We start from the raw sequence: 26,683 nt of genomic DNA on the forward strand, positions 1-26,683 counted from the left end.
CAGAGGTTTAGTTCATGAGGCCAAAGTGAAAGTTCCCGGGCGTGAAGGCCTGGTGATGCTATCGTGGTAATTCAATATAACCTTCGCCCCCACCGATCAGCAAGTATAAATAGTGCCATGAGACTATGACCCCCCCCCCCCCCAATCCCACCCCCATTTCCAGCCCTAGCACTGGCCTTGCGCCACATAATCTACATATAATTCTACCTTGTGTAACAGAGTCCCACGACAACGCAACGAGATGCCAACAGCCCAGAATGAACCCCCTAAAACTCCACTCGCCTAGAACAAACTTCTTTTAACCTGGAAATACTATTACTCTATGAAGCAAGAAAAGCACCAAGGCCATGGGTAAATCAAGATGCAATTAATGTGCAAAAAGTTAACCTTACACAACATCAAAACTGCCTGGGTGGTGGTGATGACAATGACCATGTATTCAAAGCGGATACAAATGGGTACGTTACTCACCATCGTGTCTCTCCATTTTACTTTTTTGTCATCTTTTTCTTACATAAGCACTTATTGCAGAACGGAAAAAAAAACAGTACAGTACACACTCCCATTGGGTCTGGGTCTCCACCGTGTCGGGAAAAACAGGCACAAACTTTGTGGCACACCCTATTTTGGGGCTGCCCCTTACAGTAGCACATCTATGCAAATCTAACCGTTTCTCTGCTTACTGCACTCAGCAGCTTATAAACTCCACTAGCATTTTCTGGGAACAATTCGGTAACTTGGGAGAGTTGTGCATCCCCCAAAAATTACACCATATTTGCATTTGGCAAAATGTGAATTGGTCACATCTTCACTATGTTGAATTACTGTACTTCTGCTACAGTACTTCAGAGTATTTGCACTCTATACATTTAAACAGTTTATATGAAAAAGATCCTGGAGCAAAGAAAGACTGGATGACTATGTTGAACTAAGTAAAAACACAGAGGTGACATGTAAAAGGCAAAACCATTGACACTTTGAACCCATTTTCTCATTTTGCTGTTTGTTTTGCGTTGCAACTGAAAGTACACCGTGTGGATGCTCCACACCGTGGCTGACCTCTGACCTCCGAGAGGATGCAGCATTAGCAGAACAGTAAAACAACACGTGGTCACTAAGAGAAGAAAAAAAAAAAAAGAACAACAGCACACCCCCCAAAAAGGGAGGTGGTGCACGGTAGCGGCTCCAGGTGTGCGCTGGTCACAGTACTGCCTGCAGAAATTGGGAATGTTCATATCTCAGAGGGGAAGGAGAGGAGAGGAACGTGAGGGACAGGAAGGGGTGACTGTGTTGGGGGAGGAAGGGTCGGAAATCGGATGTCTCTACTCCCACTCTGTGGTCCCTGGGGGCTTGGACGTCAGGTCGAACATGACCCGCGAAATTCCAGGGATCTTCTTAATTTCATTCACCATCTTCAGCACCACCTTTGGGCAAACATGGACAGAGACAGGATCAGAAGAGGGGCAGACGAAAGGCATACATATATCAGCTGCTTCCTTGTTTTGTATCTCTTTGTTCCACATTATGGTTTGGAAGTGCAGGGGACGGCTGTTTAACAGCTCTACCTCCTCAGGGATGTGGTTGCCAGGGGTGGCGGGAATGCCAGTCATGAAGTCGCTGGTGATGAAGGTCCGAATGACCACCGACCGTCTGCAAGAGGGCTGCTTCTGCAGGGGGTCACGGTCAAAGTGTAAGGGGGTCAGGATCACTGGCATCTGGCTGATCTTTCCAGAGTAGCCTGTAGAGAGGTGATAAGCAGCAGAGAGGAGTTAAACCACAGGAGCAGAGGCACAGTGAGGCTTTGTGAACCCCATAATGGGTACAGCTGCCATAAGGCTGCGGCAAGGTTTGGCACACTCCAGAGTTGGGGTTTAGCACACCCCAGGGCTAGAAGTAAAGCCACACACTACATTGTCTTTAACACACCACAACACTGGGTTTGAAACACTCGAGCAGTAGATCGGAGTCCAAGTTCTGGGAACATTGTATATGTGCACGCTTATTGTCATTTCAAACTGGTACAATATTGTACCTATATTCAGCTGTCACCCGAATACTGAGCTGGATTTCACTGTTGTTTGCTAAAAAATGTATTGGTGTTTTTGTGCTACCAAATGATTGAAAGTCAATTTTATTAACTTGCGTCTCTTAACATCGGCCCCTTCAATTATGGGCATTTGTCCCAATTGATTCAGCTGAATTAAATGGTTCGAGGCTCTCTAGTAATTTACCAAACTAATTAATTTGAATTATGTAGCATTACTAATTTATGGGGCACGATTTAACACAGCAATTATCTGTTGATACTTGCACAAACACATCTCCAACTGCACATTTCTTCCACAAAGTACTTAAAGGAGATAGTGTTAAGCAGTCCCTCTCTGCTTAAGGATTCAACCTCCTGCTGCCCAAACTCTGCTGAGCTGATGCAATGTGAGTGATGTAAGTCAAGCTGGTCTGTAATGCTACCGTAACCACAGCGAGGATGATTAATATGGAGAACACATGCTGGGCCTCACCAGACTCCCGCAGGATCGAGTGGGCCACAAAGTCAGCCTGTCTGAGCGTGCTCAGTACGCCTGTGGTAAGGAAGGTGGGGGTGATGTCCGAAGGGGGCTCCTTCACCTGTGGCCCGAACACATACACCACTCTGGTCGGGCAAATGAAAGACATATTGGTTAATAATGCAAGACAAGACACAGTCCAGAGATGAGAAAACAAACATCTGCCCTTTCAGAAAGGTGAGGCTGTGGCAAAGACATAAAGAAATGGACATCAGAGAGCAGAGGACAAAAGTTCAAAGCAGACAGACAGTCAGGGAGGGAGGGAGAGCATGACTTCACAGTACCTGTTGATGGCATGACACATTCGGGGGATGAGTCTGGCCAGGAACATTAGAGACTCCCAGTGAGGGGCCTCCTTACTGGACAGGCCGCACACGTAGCTGTAGGAGCGGCAGTCACCCTGTGGTCAGACAGAGAGGGAGGAAAGGGACCTCATTTATATACAGCTGTGCTGGAAAAACACAGCACACACAGTAGCTTTTTACCCTTGCTACACCAAGCTTGAAAGCAGGGGGAAGTGTAAACCGAAACAAAGACTCTCACAACCTTCCATGGAACTTCTGCTCTGTTTTTAACCGTGTTTGCGAAACGTAAAGGTTTAAACATGAAGCATTACATCCGTGTTTCCAGACTTGGGTTTCATCAGGACAGAACTGGCTCCAACTGTCCATAGGCCCAGTTTAAAAACAACACAAAAAAGCTCTCCATCAAGGCCCCACCTTCTCAGCAAAAAACAAACCCATCCCATCAGACTGTATTTAGTGGTCTGAAAAAAAATCTCAGTGGGCCAGCGCAAGGTTAAACATGGTGTGTTTAATTCACAGACAAACAGCCAAGAATAACTTAGTGTCTCTCCACCCCCATCCAAACTCCCACCCCCCAGTCTCCCGCCTCAGTGTCTGGGGTAAATATAGCGGTGTGCGGCTTGCAGCAGGAAGTCAGTGGAACACCCAGTGCTGCAGTGGTTTTTCTGGGGCTACTCTCTGGGCATCTCTCGTCCCACTTCGACTTCATACTCTCCACAAACACAAACAGCACTATGCCTCTGTAGTTACACACCCACTCCAGCTCTCACTCAGACACACTTAACTCTCCCTCAGTCTCACACAAATACACTCTCACAAATGCTCATCCAGTCTCACTAACTCTCATGCGGTTATAGTCTCAACAACTCAAATAGCCTCACTCTCATCCGGTCTCAAAAACTCTCACTGTGTCACAGTCTGAGTCTCATGCGATCTAAGAAACTCTTCAGTCAGTCATAGTCTCAACATCTTTCACTCAGTCGAACTAAATCACACATAGTTAAGGTCTCACTTAGTCAAACTTCACTCCATTATTGTCTCACTACGCCTCACTCAGTCTCAAACACTCACTCATGAACATTCACACGTATTTAAGTTCTCCCTCATGAAAACTAAGAAACAACAGAACTCTTATTAATTAACAAGTATTTCCCCAGCATCTATGTTACACATATACAGAATATCTGCTGTCTTAAATCCTGCCAAACTTGTCACACCTACCCCCTGAGCCCCCAAAAAACACACCAACGAGCTGACAGTGAAATAGACTGTGTAACACTCAGGCCAACCTGCTGCACTGATAGAAGCTGTTTGCCAGGTGGCTTCCACAGCAGTGGTCAATGGCTGAACCCAAGCCAGATAACTGCTGTGGTCACAGGTCAGATTGTCACAGTAAACATCTGATAAAGAGGAGTGAGTCAGGACCTCCATAATCAAACACAGAGCAAACTGGGTGAAGCAACACAATCCTAGGAGCAAAGGTGCCCTCTTCTGGGACAGAAGGATGCAAAATTGTCGCGCATTTGGCCCCTTTGGCCACCCCTTGGAGTCATTTCACATGTGTAGGTCATGCAAGGAAGGCACACTAATGATAACTGTATGAGAGAGCAAACATAAGGCAGCTGTGATCCCTGAGGAGTCAGGAGCTGAGCCTCTTACCTGGACGCCCACGGTTTTGATTGGCAGGAGGAAGGCATTGAGTGAATGAAGGCTGGTGATCTGCATTAGCTTCTCCTCTTCCTCGTCTGAAATGCAGGACTTTACTCTCTGCAGCAGGGTATGTGGCTAAAGGGACAAAAAAAAAAGATATCAGAGATGCCTTCAACCAGCAGAGCATGACCAACAATTTTACATTAAATTACATTTTATTCTCCAGTCTGCAGACATTTGAAAAGAAGCAAAGAGTAGGAAGTCCTGACATACAGCAAACACAAACACAACAGCGGCTGGAGTGTTTCTCTCAACGCTTTGCCGGTGAGACGCGAGTTTGATCCGCTTGCGCTGAAGTGACGAGTCCAGCACAATTTGCTTTGAAAGACCGTGTACAAATAAACAGAAGTTGTGATCACCTCCTACTTAAATTTGCCATGCAGATGTCAGTCAAGTCGTATGAACTGTATTTGTTTAATCAGGCAGCAAAGTATCACAAAACAGAGCTGCAAATATGTGCGTATGTTCAATTATATGGTAACTGTACTCAGACACACCACAGTTTAAGTATTATTATTTGCAGTGTCACAGACATACAAGCAATTATATAATTTCACATTTTCCATGTTTACCTTTTTAAATAGTTATACTTAATGTATATGGCTGTTCATAGAAAAATGACTGGAAAAAGCACATACATGCATTACATCCAATCTTTTATATTTTAAGATAAGATAATATCAAATATTACATGAATTACACCATATACAAGTATTCCCATAGTTTAAACACAACTGTCTTTTTGACACTCTCTTGCTGGTAAAGGTATGTGTAGAGCCCTTAGGTCTCACTGAGTTACTCCAATCATTGTTTCAGTTTAGTTTTGCTTTTTACTGCATCCGCAGGGAACTACAGAGTGGTTCTTCCACCATAGTTCAAGAAGGAAGAAACATTTCAGGTATGAATTCCCCTTCTACAAGCTCCATATCAAGCACTGGCAACAGCAGTCCTTCAGGGCACAGAGCCTGCTGGCTTTCACTCTACCTCAGCTCTTAAACTGTGGTTTTCACTGGCACAGAACGGCTCAGCTGGTGATTCTGGAGTAAAAACAGCACATTGGGAGCAGGGGAGACTGGAGGCAAGCCTCTTCCACCTCACCTTTTTGACACTGGCTGAAAAGTCAGCAACAATCTTCAGAATGTTGTTCGTCTCGGCGAAGTCTTTGCAGATGTAGGGCTCATCAGCACAGATCACCCTGATGGCCAGACCAGGACCTGTATGAGATCAAGCAGTGATTACTGTACACAGCTTAATCTATCTTTCATCTTAGCCTGAATAAAAGGAAAACAGCAACAAGTAATGAAATGAAATGAAATAACTTCATACATAAACCCTCTCATTTACTGATCACTGACTTTACATTCTGGCAACTTAACTTAAAACTGGATTCTTTTCACTTCTAAGGTTCTTTTGGAAATACAGGTTGCTGTGAGTAACAGCTGTTCCTACACATTACAGAGATGTTAATGTGCTAAACAAATGCAATGTCACAAATTACTAAATGACTAGATTTAAAGAACCTGAGGTGAAAAAATATTTTGAAACTGAGCCACACACAGGGCCAGCAGTGAAAGGCAGACATCAGGTCAATGTAATTGTAACTAGTAGGTCATTGGTTCAGATCCACAGGTGGTAAACCGCTGTTTAGTGATATTCTTGAGTTGAACTGATTTTAAAAATCCAGCTGTGTGAAAGCAAAATCTGAAAAATTCAAAGAGTGCAGATGGCCCCGGACATGCCTGTTTTTAAGGACAAAAATTCCGTTACCCAGTGAGGGGGTCTTACCAGGGAAGGGGTGTCGAGAGACGATGTCTTCAGGGAGCCCCAGCTCTCGTCCCAGTGCTCGCACCTCATCCTTGTGGAAGTCCTTCAGAGGCTCGATTACTTTTCCCTGGAGAGGCATAAAGTGAGGAGTTAGAGTGAGGAGGCTCTGCCTTTACACATCGGCTCCTCTCTCCCTTCTCTAATTATCATCTCAGGAGAACATATTCAAATATATGCGGTAAGAAACTAAATATTGGTATTATGCACCTGTGAGAATTCAACTGAATATCCGCAAAATACAGATACTCATGTGCAAAGACAGTGCTAACAATATACACATTGAATTATTGTCTGCTGCCATGCTGGGCCAACTCCTACAGACCAATCAGAAGTCTGTCCTTTCATGTACCAGTAGGGCACAGTGATAAGGGAATTTGATAACAAAAAGCTTGCAGATTTGAATTCTGGCTGAAGCACTGAAGTTGTACCCTCATTCAAAGAACTATGATGTGCTTCAGCAACATATCCAGTATAAATAATGTATAATGAATAGATGGACAAATAAGAGCATCTGTAATGGCTAAACTGGCTGCATACAAAGTGATATATCTTTCTCATGTATCTGTCCATTATGCACACCTCCCCCATAAAACCCTCTGTCTGAATCTGCATCTGTCTGTAATCTATGCAAATAAAAGTCATAACATTATCCTACAGCATGATAGCAGGTTTTCATCTTCTGGACTTTAAGCAGGTTTTCTTGTTCCAAACTTTAAACCCACAAAAAAAAGCTTCAATGGCAAGATGTCTGCTGCCAGTTTTGAAATGATTGACCAGAAGGAGCACAAACAGGAAAAGTGGCCATTTTTGATGATTCATTGAAAGCTGGTTTAATGATTATCAATAATCAATAATCTGCTCTGCAGAAATTATTATAACACATAAAGCTTTATGTGAAGACAGGGTTTGACAGGACAGTTTTGACCAAACCACTGTTTTAAAAGCACAGAGGCTCTAGTCTGACTGTCTCCAGTCTACAACAAGGCTCTCCAAATTCAGAGCACTCAAGGGTCAAAGGTCATGGGGCAGAGAGGTGTACCTCATCGCGAAGCCTGCGGATCAATTCAGTGTCGTTGTGGTGCGTCTTGATGACCTCAGCCTTGCCACTTGCAATGACTGAGGCGCTCTCAATCAAGTCTGGTCTCAGCGTGCCTTGGGCCAGGTACACCTCCTCCGGCTTCAGGTTCATCTCCCCAATCACCTCATTCGCCACCTGCAGGGATCAATAAAACTGATCGATGGATGCACCAGTCACTACATTTCATTACATGAACCAAAACCACATCAAATGTCCCATACTCCAGTCTATCAATATAATGTGGCAGCTATCCTTACACTAATTAAAACTAATTTTAAAAAATGCTTAGGGTAATCCAACTGATAATATCATTTCTCTCCACCAACACACAGCTGTCAGGTATGTACGGGACTACTTGCATTCTGGACTACTTTGAATGAATTCCTGTGAACAAAAAAATGTGTATTACCTGCTAATGTCAGACACTTTCCTTTAATTAATTAATGAGATGATCGATTTATGACATGTTTATTTAGCGCAGATCACAGTTTGCATTGTTTATTGGGTAGGAGCGAGATTTCACAAGAGCCAGCAGAACTAAATATACATAACAGTTCTCTAAATATATATAACAAGCTGTAACTCTAAATTAACATGCCTTTTAAACTTGGGTGTTTAAATTAGAAGCTGTGTTATCTATAATGGCTTCAATTGTAGTTTGCCAATAGATTAAAGATTTTTATTATTTTTCCTTTTTTAACTACTCAGATTTTTGCCATTTTCAAAATTTTCAAGAGTTCTGAACATGCATGGTACCAGCCAGCCATGCCACGGGATAACCACGTCCAAAAGTGGTTTCAGATTATTTAAATCCGTGTTTCCCAACCCTGCTCCTGGAGGCACACTGTCCTGCATATCTTCTATGTATCCTTCCTGCTTGACTAAATCAGGTGTGCTCAGCTAATCAAAAGTGCCACTGATGAGTTCAGTCAGGTAGGTAGAGCAGGGATAGATAGAAGATATGCAGGACAGTGTGCCTTCAGGAGCAGGGTTGGGAAACGCTGATTTAAGTAATGATATGGTACGCACCTTGATGAAGGTACCGTTTAACATGTACGTACCTTGACAAAGGTGTCGCCTATGATCTTCCTCTTTTCCTCGGGGTTGGTGGTCATGTTCAGAGTCTTGCTGATGCGTTTCCTGGGCGTCCTGTCCTCCTCTGAGATGGGAAGGGTTGTTGTTCCATTGTAGAATGTGTGGGCGGCGTTCACCACTGACAGAGAGGGGAGAGACAGAGAGCAAGGAGCAGGAACAGTGAATATGGCTGCGAGAATTAGAAACCACATAATACCGATGCAAACCAAATATGCCCTACGCAGATGCACTTCTAAATATGACATAAACCAACTATTGGTGCTTTAACAGGAGAACCAACAAAGGAGCATGACAAAGAAATAGATTTGCCAAAAAAGAAAGAGAGAGAGAGGTGTACATAATTCACTCTTGACGTTGCACAGGGAAAGACAGAAACAATCAGACAGATGGAAAGAAGCGGCTTACCCTTGACTTTGATGCCCAGCTTGGTCAGAGCCTCCTCCACACTCTGGCTCTCTCTCTTTCTCATGAAGCCATTGTCGATGTGGACAGCAATGACCTGCTCCTGGTTGAGGGCCTTGTTGAGCAGGGCCGTGCACACTGTGGAGTCCACCCCACCACTCAGCAGCACCTGGACAGGGCACATGATTGGACCACGTGTGTGTCGGTCAAACCCGTCTGGTCAAGCACATTCGCATAGAGAGCTGTCTGTCAAACACATGCCAGCATATCACTGAATGAAAAGCACTCAGAGAGTGGTGAACACATGCATTCAGCCTTTCAGCACAGTCAAATCAAAAACTCATATTAGCCTCATCTCAACAGCCAGCATTCAACACACACGATGGGGGTCAATAGAGTAAAGTGTAGTTTAGAAAGTTCACCTGTGTCTGAGCTTGATCCTTAGAAATAACATTTTTCCAATAACAGAATTAGAGACCAAATCTACAATTACTCCACCTGTCTGAATTCTCACAACTGTTGTAGTGGTAGCAAGGAATTCTGGGTAGCTAATTATTCGGAGCCTGAAGCAAAGAGTTGGGGGGATTAGACATGTTATCAGAACTGAAATTAATTTATTCCGCTAATTTATCCCTTTGTCTCTCATGAGAGAGTAAACCCACTTTCTAAGAGCTGTGAGGAGCAGGGGGAGGATCACCTCAATCTATAAAAGTGCACACACTTTAATCGATGCTTTAATTGCACAGCCTCATGTCCCAACACACAGCCAGCACCCCAGTGATTTCATCAGCAATCACACAGACAGACGTTCTCTACAGACACCCCCGCAACGATCCTGGGACTCAGAAGTATTAAAATTACAGAGAATTTAAAATGCAGTTGCAGCATGCTAAACCTGACCTTAAACATGTATGCAAACATGTATGCAATACCATTGGGCAATGGATGAGATTAAACTATATAATATTTTTTGTATTATTTTGCAGTTTGTCTATGTTTTGACACTGCCTGTGGGTCTCAATCCTGCATTCTAAGGCCCTGAACTCTCTGAAAACAGAAGACTCGCCCATTGCAGGACAATTCCCACTCTCCCTCCACATCACTTGGCAGGGAAGCAACAGAATTTGAGCATTAAACAGTCTGAGGTCAAGTGGTTCACGGGGAGACTAACCAGCACTTTTGACTTGTCCACCCTCTCCTGAATCTCACGGATGCAGGCCTGCTGGCGGTTCTGCACGGTGAAGTTGCTGGTGCAGCCGGCGATCTCGAACAGGAAGTTCCGCAGCATCTCCATGCCTCGCTCTGTCAGGTCGACCTCGGGGTGGAACTGAGTCCCATACAGCTTCTTCTGCTCATTGGCGATTCCTGGGGGCAGGAGGAATGGGGGTAAATGAGGCAGAGGAGTTACACGGGTATGATTCAGTTTTTGCCACACAATTACTAAAAAATGTTTGATGGGGCAAGGTCTATACTCATCATACATCATTAAAATTGTTGCCTGGTATAACTGCAAGTAAGACTGATTGAATTTCCCTGAGGTTCACACTCACTTAAAGGAGCTCAAGTATAAGATGATATGTTGTTTGACATGAATGGATTCATCTGACAAATGTATGTATAACCTTGAGTTCTGCATTTCTGTCTTCCATCAACAGTAGTGTTCCATGTTTTGACCTTTGAATTCAATCAGGTCTGATAAGTCACATGGTTTTCTCTATTTGCAGTTTCTTAAAACAGTTAGAAGCGCTGCCATAGAAGAGGACTGCTTGGCTTGCGGATGCCTCTTTACCTGCAATGATATTCCCTGACTGAGCCACCACCTTGAACCCATCAGCCACCTTGTCAACACTGTCACCGTGTGTCAGTAACACCAGCTCCTCCTTCTGGAGACCCCTGCAGAAAAACATCAAAGAGGAGAGTCCACACACAGACAGGAAGTCAGAAAGCACACGAACCAGCCAGCTGCCAACTGCATACAAAACTTCTCCCTAATGCACTCAGTGACACTGATCCTAATAAGTCTGTGTTCACCACATCCAGCCAAGGGTTGCTTGTTCAGCACTTATCAGTAATTAATGCTACTAACTAGGGAATGAGGGAACACTTTGAAATGCAACTCATACATCCAAGATTAGTCTGGAGACATTGTTGTCAAGTACCCTAAAACAGTGCAACATAGCTTTAGAGAACAAAGATGAAAACACTGTTACAGGTTCAAATCCTGAGTGAGGCCCTACTGTAGACTAGTATGTTTAAGTAAGGTACGTTAACTGAACGGCTCCAGTAAATATGCCACGGTTAGTGAATTTTATGTAAAAGTCCATCTGAAAAACAGCATACTGTGAAATCAATCATAATGATACTATATAGTTCGCCTTCAAGTGCGCATGTTTTTATTTATTTTATGTCTTCATTCCTGTCTTTACGTACAATAGGCCTCCACCTTGCCACAAAAACACACATTTAAGAACGCCCACTTGCCCCAGAACATATCCCAGTGAAGATTCATCAGGCAGCACATACCACACAAAGTCCTTCTGAATGGGTGAGACAATGACTGACTTTTTCTATGCGTTTGTGAGACAGCCAGGAAAGTGTGTGGGAATGTGGCATTCTTCTACACTTAACATGCACACATGGCCAAAATCAAATGCCTGGAACATTTTCTGCTTAGAAAATGATCCTGTTGTGGCTTCTCGCTCTCCCCCTCTCTCTCTTTGTGTTGTCATGATTTTAGGATTCAACTGTTTTCCATGAACACATACTCTCCTCTGCTCTGTGATATGCCACAGTGATGAACTGCAACCAGCTCAGGAAATACTAATGCAAAGAGAATGCGACCAAAAAAACCACAAATAATTGACAGTCATCAAATTTTTGCCTCTAACTTGTGCTCCCAAACAGAGTGCAATATAAAACACAGTGGTACTTCTGAGATGACATCAGTGCTTTAAAAATCAGACACTGCAGATCACCACCTCTTTACCCAACCCACCTGAAAAGGGAGCAGGAGTTGTCAAGGCTGATATTGAACACCCCATCCTCCCGCATGCTCTTCCTGTGAACGGTGCCCCCAAAAACTTTATTCATCATCTGTGGAAGGACAAAACAGACAACGCATTCAGTATGGCGTCCCAGGACACGTTTTTTATAGTCCAGCCACAGCAGGACCATTGAAACAGCAGATGACTGACATAACTAAACAGAACCTGACATAACAGGTTCACATCAACCTAGCTTCTTAACTGCAGGTTTTATGCAAGGTTATTTATTTAAAAAAAAAACAGCCTGATCCTTTTAGTGCCAATACATTTCAGCCAAAGATTTTCTTCATGCTCTAAAACCATTCAGTCAGTAGTCTAATGACTGCAAAAATTAAATGGGAAAGGAACAGCCCTGTAATGGCTGGACAATGCCATTCCAATGGCTGCCCACAGGACAAGAGTCTGGTCAGAAAAATGTAATTCAAACTAGCTACGATGCTCCAACCTGTGAGAGAGAGGCCAGCCAGGGTAGGAACAGACTATGCCTTTGATATCAGCCTAAACAATGTCAACTTACAGAAGACCGGATAACCCACAGACAGTATTGCTCGGCTGCATGCAGAAACAGAGGGACAGCAACAGAAGGATAGATTACAGGAAGGTCATCCCCTCAAACCTGCATGCCATAGCAGATCCCCAAAACTGGTTTCCCAATGGTGAAAATGGCAGGGTCAAACCAGGGTGCATCTTCTGCGTAGACAGAGTTTGGTCCTCCGGATATGATGATTGCCCTAGAAAACACAATCAGGGCCCTTCACTCCTTTTGCCCTTGAGTGTGCTTTAATTACCAGGGAAACATGATTGACGCGGGGGCAAAGTTTCCCCCCCACGTCCTGGTTTCTCTGTGAGCAAGCCACATCTAATCTGGTCAGCTATATCTGTTGGGCTGTCTGCCTCTACTGCATGCACTGCTTGAGAGTTGGCTGTGTGAACAGTGTGAACTCAAGCCTCAGGGACACACAGGGTAAAACAGCAGCAAACATCACTACCACAAATAATGTCTGGCTGCTGGCAAATATGATATCCTAACCACTGTTACAGCATCATAAAATCTACATTTTTTTCTTATCCTAACTGGTTGCATGTATATATTCTCTCTTGTGAGCCAGGCAGGGGAGCTGGCTAAATGTTTCTACCTGTCTGAATGACCCTTTCTGAGCTTCATTGTTCAGGCCTACATACCCATGGAGTGGTTACTCAAAGAAGCTTGTTGTGCGAAAAATGCTTACGAAGTCCTCCTCTTAGGCCTGGACAAATTGTAAATATACGAACACATTGGACCTGTTTGTCTCTGCCAGCTACACGAAAGTCTAATTCCGCTACTTTTCCCCTCACCCCTTTCTGAGTGTACCCCTCACGCTTGCTATTACAGACACATAACTGAATCAGGCTAACTAGGATCAAAGTTTCAAATTTTGATCCACATGCCAAACACAGCAAGCTATTAGTGATTACCTCATTGACTTATTCTCTCCCTTTACCCTAAGCATGAAATAAGTGAGTAAAAGAATATGAGCAGTTCTCACCTGAATCCCTGTTCCCTAATGGCGAACGCAGGAGTCTCCAGCGGCAAGATCTCCGACCGTACTAACAGCTCTCTCACGCGCCGGTCTATGACTTTCCCGTACTGTGCACCGGCGTCCAGGATCACCACAGCTCCTTCATAATGACAGGAGCCATCCTTGGGTTCTCCCCCGATATCCAGCTGCAACAGAATGCACTTATGGCCATGAGCACGGTACTTAAAACGTATTACAATTGTACCTAGTACTATACTGTAATGTATTTAAACAACCAACAGTTCAGTTTCGAGTTCATTCAATTTGTACGATTTCGGCATGTAGGACTCAGTCTTGTACTTGAACCTAACACGTAAGCTTTGACACCTCGTTTGCGGCAGGTATTTTTGTTGCAACCCTAAAGTAGTGGACTCATTAACGCTAAACCAGCTGACACATCTGGGGGTCCATCTAATCGTTATCATGTTTTTTCTACATCATCCTGGGCTACGTATACAGTATTACCTCATAGAAGTAGCATGTTTTAGGTTGGTTAAGTTGTGTTTTACAGTTCTTACGCACCATTTTAAAACATTTTTCTGTGAGCGCTGCCCTTCCCATGTGTCAGCACCTAAAACGGTAACCTACTTACTTTAATTAATTAGCAAACTCCGTTGTGTCGGTATCATGCACCATCTCAATGCATAAATCTGGACAAAAAATGTAACCCTTTTCACCTCTACAAATGCTGTAACTGGCCATAACTAGGCGGTGTCTCACAGATGTAAAGTTATGTTGGGTGGTATGGACTGCCGTTTCAATGGCTGTGGGGCCTTGGAGAGACAAGCATAATTTATTACTTTTCTTTTGTCTTTACAAATATCCAATTACCCACTCATTTGCGATATCGGTATGGCTAAATTATGTCGCGATTATTTGTTCTGTGTCACGCTGTGCAAAGCACTCTGCCAAATACCAGTACATTCGAGCTCTTACGCTATGAGACCTCGATAGTGAATGTTTTTACTAACGCCATCGAGGCACTAAAAGAGCGCGTTTCCATATTTCCATGGGCACTGATCTGAGAACACTCAATATGCAATTAGATAACCATCAATTTAACACTGATCATCAAAAGCCTGTAATTAACCAGATAAATAGGCATATATCAGCTACCTAACAACCACAGAGGTCATCCACTATGCTATAGAATGAATTTCTATCTATTGTCTTTGATTATGACAACCGTTTTCCTTCATGAAAGATTAGGAAATTGTTTCGATTTCAAACCGTGATTGAGAAAATAGGTAATTGTAAGTGTCTGCCGAAAGTTTCTAACCTAAGAATATTAGAGGACTGCAACACTATGCAACTTGGGAGAGAATTTTCCTCCATGTATTGATAGCCTTTTCGTTGATTACATCATTTTATTTTCTTTGCTTGCCACCAAGGTGCGAGTGCATGGCAAAATCGAAGACGCGTCTCCCTCCCACGTGGTTAGTGTGACTATGACTTCCGTCAATGAAACAAACAGGCATGATTTGTTGACGTCCTGAAGCAAAACTAGGTATAAAAGCCAGAAACCATACACATTTTCTGAACATTCAGGCGTCTTTAGTTGTTGAGTTCTTCAGGAAGCCGTCACAAACTTGACACACAGGGTCAATATCTACAACAAAAATGAAATCACGCACCTGCATATCGAAATTAATGCTACGATAACCGGTGGCCTATGCAGAAATATTATTTTAGTTAGCTATGTTGCTTGCTATCCAACAGCATATTATGCATAATCAGATCGGATTTAAAAAAAATAGCATGCTGCGACATAAAACGATATCCTCATGCTGCGTGAGTAGCTACAGACATTAGCTAGCCACTTGACAGACCAGCTAGCTAGCTAATTAAGTTCAGTGCAATCTGACGATGGAAAAAAAGTCGCCGGTCGGTGCGTTCCCATTGTCGATGCACTGGGAGTAGAGTTGAGACACGGATAGCTAACTGGCTACCGGGCTTGCCGAACGCACGCGGTTTGATCTGGCTGTGCAGCTAGCTTGCTAGCTACTCTGTAAAATCTAACATTAACGTCAACTAACTGCTGAATACTGATGACCAAGTTCTCAATGGTCAGACTTGTTAAATCAGCCAATTTTACACAGATTCCCTGTACATAAAAATGTTGCTGTACGAACAATTACCTATCCCGATAAACATGCTGCAAGTTTACTGAACAGACGCAGGCCGTAACCGGGGACTCTCCTAGCGACCAAGCCCGCTTAAGAGAGGCACTTGTACTACCACTGGGGGACTGCCAGCACACATCGCGGGAGACACAGAACGTGCTTAATCTTTGCTAGCTAACATCAGGATCAGCGGTCAACAATGCGTTCCAGAGCACAGGCCGACGAAGCTACTGACCTTGGTATCCCCGTTGCACAAAGCCATGGATGTCTGGAGTGGAATGGAGACCTCTCTCTCTATTCCTGTGGTTCACAGAGAACGAGCCGAACACAGGGTTTCGCGCGCCGATCGCTGCCACAAATGCGAGAGTGCTTCAACGTTTCCCACAATGCTGCGTCCGTGAGCTCCGCTACTGCCTGCTGCGCCCGCTGTCACTCCTCCGACCGGAGTTTTTCTGTCTGGGAGTTTGACTGCAAAACGATTTTTACTACAAGGGAGGAGTTTGACGTGGATTGGTTATTGCAGGAAAAGTTTGTGAGAAAGAAAAAAGAGGAAACTCCTCTCATTTGAATTCATTTCAGACATGGACTCCCACTGTCAGTTGACTAGTCATCCCGTTTTAAATAAGGTGATTAGTGGAATCTGCCGAGGTTGTGACCTCAGGTCACTTAGATGTATAATCAGGTAAAAAAAAAAAAAAAAAGTTAAAAAATCCTCTTTGTGAGTTTAAATGACACCATAATTGATTCGAACCATAATCTACCAAAAACCATGCATTTAACAAACGTATGTAAATACAAAGTAGGGAAAGTTCATATGACCTGACAATATACGATCTTTCTTCATTTTGACATTTATGTTAAAATGACGGTAGACATGTATCTAACACCTGAAATGCTTGAACACTTTACAGCTGGTATGCTATAGTTACGTGGTAAGGGTGATGCTGGGGGGAGTCAACATACTTTGCACGATGAAGAATAAGGTGGCGGAGAGAACGTGGGGATGACTGTGCCATACTGTACAATGGAATATGTATCCTTCATTTCGAAGAGTTTGCCTGGAATCTACGTTGTATTCACTGTGGGTGCTTGTTACGAACGTGGGATGTCTGCTCCTCCCCTAGTGAGATCCAAACCTCCGTCGTCGTCGTACAACTCGCTCTTATCAGCAACGTCGTTAATAGTTTGGAAAAAAGGGGACTTGTCCCTAGCTCTGTAGGCAACGACATATGCATTGCTCTTTATTCTTGTAAACAGACACCAGAGTAATCACAATTGTTGTGATTACCGAATGGGGGATCTGCAGGTGCTGTTGAAACATAAACGGCTATAACTGAGAGGATACGTTCAGTAAGGAAAGAGATGTTATTTTGGATGCAACTATGGGTCAAACCTTGCTAAATAACAACCGTGACACGTTTGAGAAGGTCCATGGGGAAAAGCAGAGTTTGGTTTGATCAAATGGATACAATCAAAGTGTGACTTTTCATTACGGAGTACCATCTTTCCAAGGGATATACAAAGACACTGGTCATTTAAAAAATGAAATCTTATCTATCTGGATATCGCATAACTCTTACAACACGTTAATTACCTTAATGGGCGTTCTGGTTACAGAGTGACCGGGTACGCTGCTGTGATACCAGATCTGTCTTGTTCATCTAAGAGATAACGGCAGAAAATGCCGCACATGTCACGCCGGAATAGAGGTTCCAGCACAGCTAACATGACCACTATAAGATCGCATGTACAGATGATCAGAGGGCATCGGCACGTTCAACCGGTTTCTCTTACCTTGGTCAAATTATACCGCCGCTTTCTGATATAGAGTCGTACAACAGATTTCTCAACTTTTCTTGCTGTAAAAAATCACTTCCATTCGGTATCAGGGACTCTCTTTGTCTGGGGATGAAACCATGTCACTATAACCAGTGTCACATGGACGACTTCACCGTGCCTTGTCACATGCAGCATGGGGTTCTAAACAGGTCCACGTGCCTTTCATCCAGTCTGTCCACGGAACGTACTGTCCTTGATTAACAGAAAGAGGGAGCCAGGTCTTTTCGCCATTGATGCATTATGGCATTTATTGACAAAACTACGAGAAAATATCGAGACACTGCAACTCATTGTCTTGAAGAAACGAAATAGCATCATTACTGATGTACATTGGTCTGCCAAATGGTTACAATGGGATTTGCCGGCCGGTAGGGTATTTTGCAGTCAAAACACGCTTTTTACAGTTTCCAATTGTTGGTAAAACCACAGCATATGAGGATTTATGTCTTACGTCATGGACATTGCTGGAACACAATGGAATTACAGTGCATAGGCCTACGCGCTGCCGAAGCTGCCCCTCTACAGCAACAAGCACTCCGGAGGAAATGTGGCGTGAACTTTCAATGATAAATAAGGACTACAGGTCATTGGGTCAGTTAAGCATACTGTTCCACACAGAAAACAGGCTTTCGGGCATGATGTTCATGACGTGCTTTTCTTCAAGGAAACCTCTACTTTGCTGCTGCAACAAATGGGCTTTCTATGAACCCAGTTACACCAACAAATCTTTATTTGTTCACTCTTCACAGTGTGGTTGCAAAACGTCTTGGGTGTCTGCTTTCATTGGCAGGATGAGCTTGACAGTACACGGAGAACTAATCAATAAACCATGAACCTAACGCTGTTAAAAGATTATGCCACCTAACAGATAACAGACTTGCATGGTTCCTGTCTCTCGGGGTTAATTATTACAGTCTGGTACCGAGAGTTGTGGGGAGAAATTTCTAAGAAAAAAATAGGCTATCGTAGGCAGACGTCTAAGTTTCAGAAACTTACAAAATAGGAAATGTGAGGATTATTTCAGTTGGGCACATTCTCTGTATCGAAGAGCAAAAAGCAGCGACACACATTAATATACAAGGTAAAAGGTAATGTAGAAAACAATATCTTCCACATCAAACCAATCAGGAGAACATTATATGACATAAGATTTGTTTACATTATTTATGTCATCCAGGGCAACTTGCATGGCTTATGTATTTTACGTAGGCTACTTCTATATGCATATAACTAGATATCCACGGAGGCAACTACAGTATCTAGCACACGAACATAGCAGTGCGCTTTGGATTTGAGCCTGCTGGCCTCATGATCAGGTCTCTTTACTTTGAATGAACTTGTTTCACGGGTTGATGAACAAGTACGCCTACAACCAAGGACAAATGCCCGGTTGCGTGTTCAACACAAATTTGGTAACAAAAACGAGTTGTTAACACCACAGTATGAACCCATGTTCCTGTAGTGTGCTAAAGGTACGGAAAAAAGTTTGCTATACTCTTTAGGTTTTGTTTGCAGTAAAACTAAGTATAAGTGCGCAAAATTTTTGTTCGTGCGTTTAGTCTTAAAAGTACCACTCAAGTTACTGTTCAACGAAAGCCTTTAAAATGGTCAGGACAAAATAGATCGCTAGGGGGTACACGTCAATGAAACGCGATTATGTTTAGTTAACAAACAACCTAAAAACATTAGATTGAAATATGCCACGCAATTGTGTACCAGCGGAGCGTGATATTCGTGTCATTCATTTCATAGCAGCACGCCTTTTGAAGTCACTCCGGGAGGCAAAAAAAAAAAAAAAAACAGTATGTGCACGCATATCACCCTCTGCGGATGCAGTCGAAGGAATGTGATGTAACGCTTGGCAAACGGTTGCAAATGGTCTCAATGGACAGATGCACCAGGTCCCGTAACTATTATTACACTCATGTATAAATATTATCATAAACCTCCATTGTTTGTAAGTCAACACATGGGTTCAGTTAGACTTTGACAGCAAACACAAGTGAGGGCTAACCCACGAGAATTCGAGACAGTAAATGGGCCGAAATCTGACGTTATTTTCATGTGCACAGCGACCACCACAGTGATGTTGACAGGTTGCATTACATACCCCAATAAAGCACGTTGAATAATATATATTTTCTTCTAAGAACACACTACAAAACAATAACTTTTCTCTTGATATTCGTATATTCAATCTGTGTTTTACTGGCATGACAGAATAATAAAAATAATTGCTGGAGCAGGGATACAAATGCGACTGCATGAATACAATAACGATAACTGTATGTTAGTGAAAACTGTATGTTGGCAGAAGCTGACTCCGAGGAGTAGGAATTTATCTCTCTCTGTCTATCTTTAATTGGAAATTAATGGGTTTCTCCCCGTGTAGATTTTTCCTTGTTGATGATGTTGATAACGTCCTCTGTTGCACTTTTCGCGTTATGGTGGTACGATTTGCAAGGGCGCAGGTCAAGCGTGTACAGAAAAACTGTTTCACTTTCATCAGTGGAGGAACCCAAATTCACAGCACTTTGACACGTCAGCTGAAGCATGCGGAAATATTTTACTGTTACACCTGCATCGCTAGTCCAGTCAAAAGTTAATAAACCATCTGATGTCAACGTTGAGAGAAAGCAGTTACGTGTTGCGGTACAGTATTGCCCCTTTTCCATCACTTCACGGGTGCTTTTAAAATATACGGAGACCGAAAGCTAAATGTCATCTGCATTTACCAACGGCACTTCTCTCTCGTGTTTCTGAGTGGCTAGCTTCTTAACTAGCAGGAACAGCTACAGTGACCGTCGACTCATTCATAAATGTTCTGTTCAGCTGCCATGAGTGGTTTCAGTCTAAAATGTATTATTAACAGCATCCTTTTAAATCTAATTGTGATCTCGTGTTTCCTTACTTGTAGTCAACGGTTTTGACAGTCTTGTCTAACTTGGCTAACATTAGCTTGATAGCTACGATAGCAGGTGTTAGCTCGCTTCCTGCGATCGTAGCTATCTTTGGTTTGGTAGCACGACGTTAAATCCTTCCTTGGAGTTATTTCCACGTGGCAAATGTATTTCTCTTTTACTGTAAGCCGTGTGTCTCATGTATTGTTGTAATTCAGCTTTTGAGTTCAAATGTACTAGTCACTTGTTAGTCATTACTTGTGACTAAACAGATGAATGTTTTGGTCCTAGAGGTTTTATTTTACAGTCCTAGCAGAGCAATGATGCTAATGCTTCCGATAATAATGTAATGTACGTTGTTATGGTGCAGGCTGTATTTTTTGGTGTGCTCTGCCTTAATAGAGGAAAAAGCAGAATTGAAGTTCTAAGCTGCCAGTCACATTTCTAAAAGTGCCACTGCTGATGTCAGCCAGACATCACAACACGATTGATTGTGCTGCTGACAGGGGCGATGTTCACACTTTTCTTAATTGTTTGTTGTAGTCTACCTAGGAGTACTATTGAATTGATGTGGAGCGAAACAACATGGAACAGGCTGAAACAGTCACACATAAGAACGGGAGGCAAAGGAAGCCGATTGTTTCATGGGATATGAAAGAGGCAGACCGTAATTACCCTTTGGACTTGGAAATTGAAGAAGAAGCCCTATTACAGAGCTTTGATAAAGAGGATGGACACCCTAAGGTGCGGCGTGGCATCAGGGCAGAACTGGGGAATGTGTCCCTGTTGCTATTCCTCTATGTGTTACAGGGAATACCATTGGGGCTAGCGGGGAGCATACCCCTGATCATGCAAAGCAAGAATGTCAGCTACAAAGACCAAGCCTACTTCAGCTTTGTATTCTGGCCCTTCAGCCTCAAGCTGCTGTGGGCACCCCTAGTGGATGCCTTGTACCTCCAGCAGTTTGGGCGCAGGAAATCCTGGCTGGTCCCAACCCAGTATCTCTTGGGCCTTTTCATGCTCTATCTGTCAGTTACGGTGGACTCGCTCCTGGAGGGAGATGGGCGCAAGGGCCCGGATGTTCTAACTATCACGGCCGTGTTCTTCATGCTGGCGTTCCTGGCCGCCACGCAGGACATTGCGGTGGATGGTTGGGCGCTGACCATGCTGTCCCGGGAGAACGTGGGCTATGCCTCCACCTGCAACTCGGTGGGACAAACGGCAGGCTACTTCCTGGGCAATGTGCTGTTCCTGGCCCTGGAGTCAGCTGACTTCTGCAACAAGTACCTGAGATTTGAACCCAAAGCCACAGGCATTGTAACTCTCTCAGGTAGGCTTGGAGATGCTTGTTATTGTGTGGAATCTATATATTAGTTATAAATATTATGGGAATGAGTATAAGCAAACAGTGTGCATAGTGCACAACCCTGTGTTCTCAAGCAAGCCATCAGGTGAGATTATTAATATTGTGAAGGGTAAAGTATTTCTTATTGATTCATTTAGAAAATACATTCATGTTTGTGCAAATTTTCAGCAAAGCTGGCCACTGTAAGGGTTCGTGAGCAGCCTTTGATTCCACCCCTGTGAGGAGTTTACAGTGGAAGAAAAACATTGGCTTTCTTGCTGGGCATAGGGGTGGTTATGTCAGCAGGAGTTGCTTGTCTCAGTCACTCAGCAATTTGTCAAGCATCCTCAGAGTAGCACCCATCCTCCAAAGACCGCCCACTCCATTGTGCTGTGCTGTGTGACTTGTAATCCTTGTAAGGACTTGTGATAGTTTCTGGCTGCATGCAAGTGTATCGGAGAATTGCATTCATCTCTCCTAAGAGCTCCTGCACAAGTTCACAGGTTGTTGCAGTGAGGTGAGCTTACTGTACAGTTAACGATTCCAGGGTCAAATTATATTTTATTATGAACAAACTCATGACACTATCACCAGTGAAACTGAAAAATCACACAAATGCCTTTAAGTCTGTAATAGCATAAATCCCTTGTTCGTTCAACCTTTTTTCTTTTCATCAAGCACTGACATGTAGTTACAATTAGACACACTCAATAATCCAATGAAGATTCTAGTTTTTTATTCAACATTGTATGTCTGGCACATTTAATTGTCAATGTTTCTCTCCAATTCAAGATCCATTCATTAGTTTGGTGATGATGTTGAACTTCTTTGGTGTTTCTCGCTGTGCTGTTAGACTTCCTGTTTTTCTGGGGGATCGTGTTCCTGATTTCCACCACACTGGTGGCCGTCTTGAAGAGGGAAAACTTTAAGCAGGAGTCTAAGAAGAAGAGCAGGGAGGAGACGCAGGGGGTCATGGATACATATAGGCTGCTCTTCTCCATCGTCAAGATGCCCACGGTCTTCACCTTCTGCAGCCTCCTGCTCACTGCCAAGGTACATCAAGGAGAGCAAGAATCAAGAATTTATCACACATCTAGAATTCTAAAGACGTGTAATGATTGACAGCACCATTGGCAATTTCTGCACCAGAATTGTTGTTACTGACATGTAAATGTGTAAAATTACACAACCTCTTTTTATTGGTTGAACCATTCGGTTGAAACTCCTTGGCCAAGGGCAGTAAACCTACATTAACCTAGTTAACCTAGTTAAACTACATCACTCTTCTGCTATGACTGTAAATGTAGGAGAGCTTGAATTGTAAGTGTGTGAATGTATATGTATGTTCCAGATAGGGTTCTCTGCGGCCGATGCGGTTACAGGACTGAAGCTTGTGGAGGCTGGGGTGCCTAAAGAGCAGCTGGCACTGCTGGCAGTGCCCATGGTACCCCTTCAGATCCTGCTGCCCCTCATCATTAGCAAGTACACTGCAGGCCCCCGGCCCCTTGACATCTTCTACAAGGCCTTCCCCTTTAGGTACTGTACACACAGAGGGAGGGAGAGTTCTCGAAAGTTTTAATAGTGAGCAAAGTTATGTGACAGACAAGTTAAAAGACTAGCTGAATTTATTCAAGCTCATAATGTTAGTAGCACTAAACCTGAGAACTTGGGGAAATATGGAATAAGTTGCCGCAGAGTGTGATGAATACATGTATGCATTTACTGTGTTTATGTGTATGTGTATGTGTGACCTCTGCAGGTTACTGATTGGCCTAGGGTATGCTCTGCTTGTGTGGTGGACACCCAGTGTGAGACAGGAGGGCGGGTTCCCTCTGTACTACTATGTTGTTGTGCTGCTTAGCTACGCTGTGCACCAGGTAAGCCATGACCCTGACTCCATCTCCTCAGCTGTTCCACCACAGTGACTGCTGTTCCATGTCCACTTTCACCTTTTGACCTCTAAAAAAGATTTACTCCTGTAAAAAGTTAATTATTCAGTCAAGGCTTTCTAAGGTACAGCTGTTCCACTCAGAGGATATGCTCTGACCACACTGGATCTGCTGGGGGAATTGTGTAGTATCACGCCTGTACCAACAGATGGCATCTTCTTCCTAACCTTGGGGAATTTTTCCCGTTGCACATTTTTCTTCTTGTATGTCTTTAGTGTTACAAAACTACATACCCTTCAGTGGCTTTCAGATGTGTTATATATAAATGTTGTCCTCAGCAATGCTCATCCTGGATTAGAATCTAAATTTTACATTCATTGGATGGGATTTAGGGTGGGTGGTTGGCAAGATGATCTAGAGAGGCAAAAGTAATAGAGATATAGTGTTTTAAATATGTATCAGAATTTTGGAGTAGATCATGACCCATCAGAGTTTGTAGACCTGGCACAATTCCAAACAAAATTCTGAACAGAAAATATTGAATACTGTTTGCATCAGGCTATCTTTTTAATTTCCCAGTGGATCAGAGTGTAAATGTGGTATGGATCTAGATTTTTTTTCAGGTATTTTATTCAAATATTTTAGAGACCACCAATATTTTTCTCCTTCTTTTGCTTTTAGTGTCATTATGTAATTATGTTAACATGATAAATATTTGTAGTACCCCACTATTTTCCCTTACATGTTTTTTATTCCTTCTGGAGACCCACTGTAAAGCTCTTTAATAATCTGACTGTAAATTGCACTTTACTGAATACAGCTTTACTGATTGTTGGTTAAATAGTTACGTAGTTGTGAGAACTCACATCAACATTGTTGGCTTCCCTCACTTCATAACAGTATGTAAATGTATATTTGCCAGCGGAGATCAAGGTTGTCCTACACAGACAGCTTTTGTAGAGTTTTGGCAGATGGACTAGATGTAGTCTGAAGCACAGTTAATATTTTATATTAGTGAATGGGGTCCTATTTACTTGCTCCTTCTCTCTCACAGGCACATGGGTGTGAAGAGTCCTCAGCCTGTTAAGAGAATTCTAAGTAGAATCTAGAATATTTATGAAGCTGCTGCAGCCTTCAGGCACTGGAAGCATGTCCAAGTGTCTGAAGTTCAAGTATCTTGAAATACCTGAGGACTATTATTATTTGTGCAGGGTTATGATGATGCAAGGGATTTTTTATGTTGTATATGCATAGTAATTCCTATTTTGTAGAGCATTCTATTCAGTCCATTACGTTGCTCAAGTCTATACAAACTGTCTGGCAAAATCAGTCTTGGTGGTTTTAAAAAAGGGGGAAATCCCTTTACTGCAGTAATACCCCTTGTTATTCCAACAGGTGGCGCTGTATAGCATGTATGTAGCCACAATGGCTTTCCACGCCAAGGTCAGTGACCCTGTCATTGGGGGGACCTACATGACACTCTTGAACACAGTGACCAACCTGGGAGGGAACTGGCCCTCCACACTGGCACTGTGGCTGGTAGACCCTCTGACGGTTAAGGAGTGCCAGGGAGCAGCTGGGCAGAACTGTGGCTCCCCTGAAGAGGCAGGGGTGAGTAGATACATATAAATGTGTGCCTTTGTGTGTCTGTGTGTTTTTACTGTTTTACAGGACTGTCACTCACATCCTCTAAAATTTGCAGGTCCATTCACAAAGCTGTTCTGGTCATACATAACTGGGCAATTTCAGAAGTATACTGGTTGAGTACTTTTGTTTAATTATATAAGTATGAGAAGGGGGGTCCCGAGAGGCTCAGTCAGTAAATGCACTCCTTCTGAGTGTAGACTGAACGCTACAGCCTGGATTTGAACACAACTGTGTCACTAGCTGACAGTGACCACGAGCTCACAGGCGGAACACATTGGCTTTGTTCCACCAGGGATAGGGGTGGGTACGTCGGTAGGGGCTTCGGTCCCATTAGCAACAGCGACCCCTGCTGGTTGATCGGGTGCCTGTGGTCCACCTGGCAAAAGCTGCATATGAAATGTCTTCCTCTGACTCATCTCTGTGCTTGTGGACTGCAGTGCGCAAAGAAGCAGCGGCTGACATCACGTGTCTCAGACGAGGGCACGTGCTTGTCCACGCTCTCCTGGATTGACAGTGGGGGTTGTTGCAATGGGACCGAACATCGATGATGACAAATTAGACATTTCAGAATTCGGGAAATTACCCATTCCAAATTGGGGAGAGAAATGGAAAAAGGAACAAAAAAAGTATGAGAAAGACCTCATGTGAAACTGTTGTGTCTATTCTGTACCGTATGTATCAGATTCTACACTATTTCTACACTGATTTGTGAAATGCGCCCCTCTGCCCCGCAGCTCTGCTCTCAGCAAGGAGGGACCTGTGTAACTTCACTGGATGGGTACTACGTTGAGTCAGTGGTGTGTGTTCTGATCGGTTTTGGCTGGTGGTACTGGCTGGGGAAGAGGATGAAGCGTTTGCAAGACGAGAGTCCCTCTGCCTGGCAGTGCAGAGCAGCCAAATGACCCTGTACTGCTGTATTTTGTCTCGGTTCAGGCTTCATTCAAGACTCAAACCTTCTTGATATCCCTGCCCTGTCCGTCTGTTTCAGTATGTTTCCTTTCAGTTTTTATTTTTCTCTCGCTCTCTGGTCCTCCGTCTTTTTCCGTCTCTCTCATTCCTCTGTCAATTTTTGAGCTCCTCGTTCAGGCTTTAATAGTGGTTAAACCACTACAATACTGTGGCCCTTTTGGCAGACAAAGGGTTCAATCTGCCTTGTGCTCACTGCTTTTCGCGTCCATGTAACGCACTACTGCCCCAAATGTTTCTCTTTTGAAATGTTGGAAGGGGTGACTCATCAGGCTGAATAGAAATGTGTCAGTAAACCATTGATTGGTAGTCTTGTTTGGTTGATATTTCCCCACTACTTGGCTGAAGAGCTTGTCTCTTCAACTACATGTAACACACTCCAGAAGATGTACA

The 26,683-nt window shown here is 43.5% G+C and overlaps 2 protein-coding genes across 3 annotated transcripts; one reads left to right on the forward strand and one right to left on the reverse strand.

The window, feature by feature from the left end:
- Positions 1–158: 158 nt before the first annotated feature.
- On the reverse strand, positions 159–16,269 carry gmps (guanine monophosphate synthase). Its single transcript, XM_036536304.1, has 16 exons — positions 15,940–16,269; positions 13,549–13,727; positions 12,639–12,753; positions 11,974–12,071; positions 10,768–10,871; positions 10,150–10,343; positions 8,982–9,147; positions 8,543–8,694; positions 7,443–7,616; positions 6,365–6,470; positions 5,678–5,793; positions 4,529–4,654; positions 2,849–2,964; positions 2,520–2,650; positions 1,566–1,738; positions 159–1,424 (listed from the first exon to the last, which is right to left on the reverse strand). Exons 1-16 carry the CDS (start codon positions 15,964–15,966, stop codon positions 1,323–1,325), a joined length of 2,079 nt encoding a protein of 692 aa, XP_036392197.1. The 5' UTR covers positions 15,967–16,269; the 3' UTR covers positions 159–1,322.
- A 3,852-nt stretch (positions 16,270–20,121) lies between these two features.
- On the forward strand, positions 20,122–26,683 carry slc33a1 (solute carrier family 33 member 1). Of its 2 annotated transcripts, none has more exons than XM_036536319.1 (7): positions 20,122–20,195; positions 20,987–21,773; positions 22,642–22,841; positions 23,140–23,324; positions 23,548–23,665; positions 25,073–25,288; positions 26,059–26,683. In XM_036536319.1, exons 2-7 carry the CDS (start codon positions 21,029–21,031, stop codon positions 26,224–26,226), a joined length of 1,632 nt encoding a protein of 543 aa, XP_036392212.1. In that variant the 5' UTR covers positions 20,122–20,195; positions 20,987–21,028; the 3' UTR covers positions 26,227–26,683. The 2 variants fall into 2 exon arrangements, with proteins under 2 accessions (XP_036392212.1, XP_036392213.1); XM_036536320.1 differs by having other exon boundaries at positions 20,122–20,182.

This window comes from Megalops cyprinoides, chromosome 9 (genome assembly GCF_013368585.1).
Source record: "Megalops cyprinoides isolate fMegCyp1 chromosome 9, fMegCyp1.pri, whole genome shotgun sequence".
In the NCBI taxonomy this organism is placed as follows: domain Eukaryota; kingdom Metazoa; phylum Chordata; class Actinopteri; order Elopiformes; family Megalopidae; genus Megalops; species Megalops cyprinoides.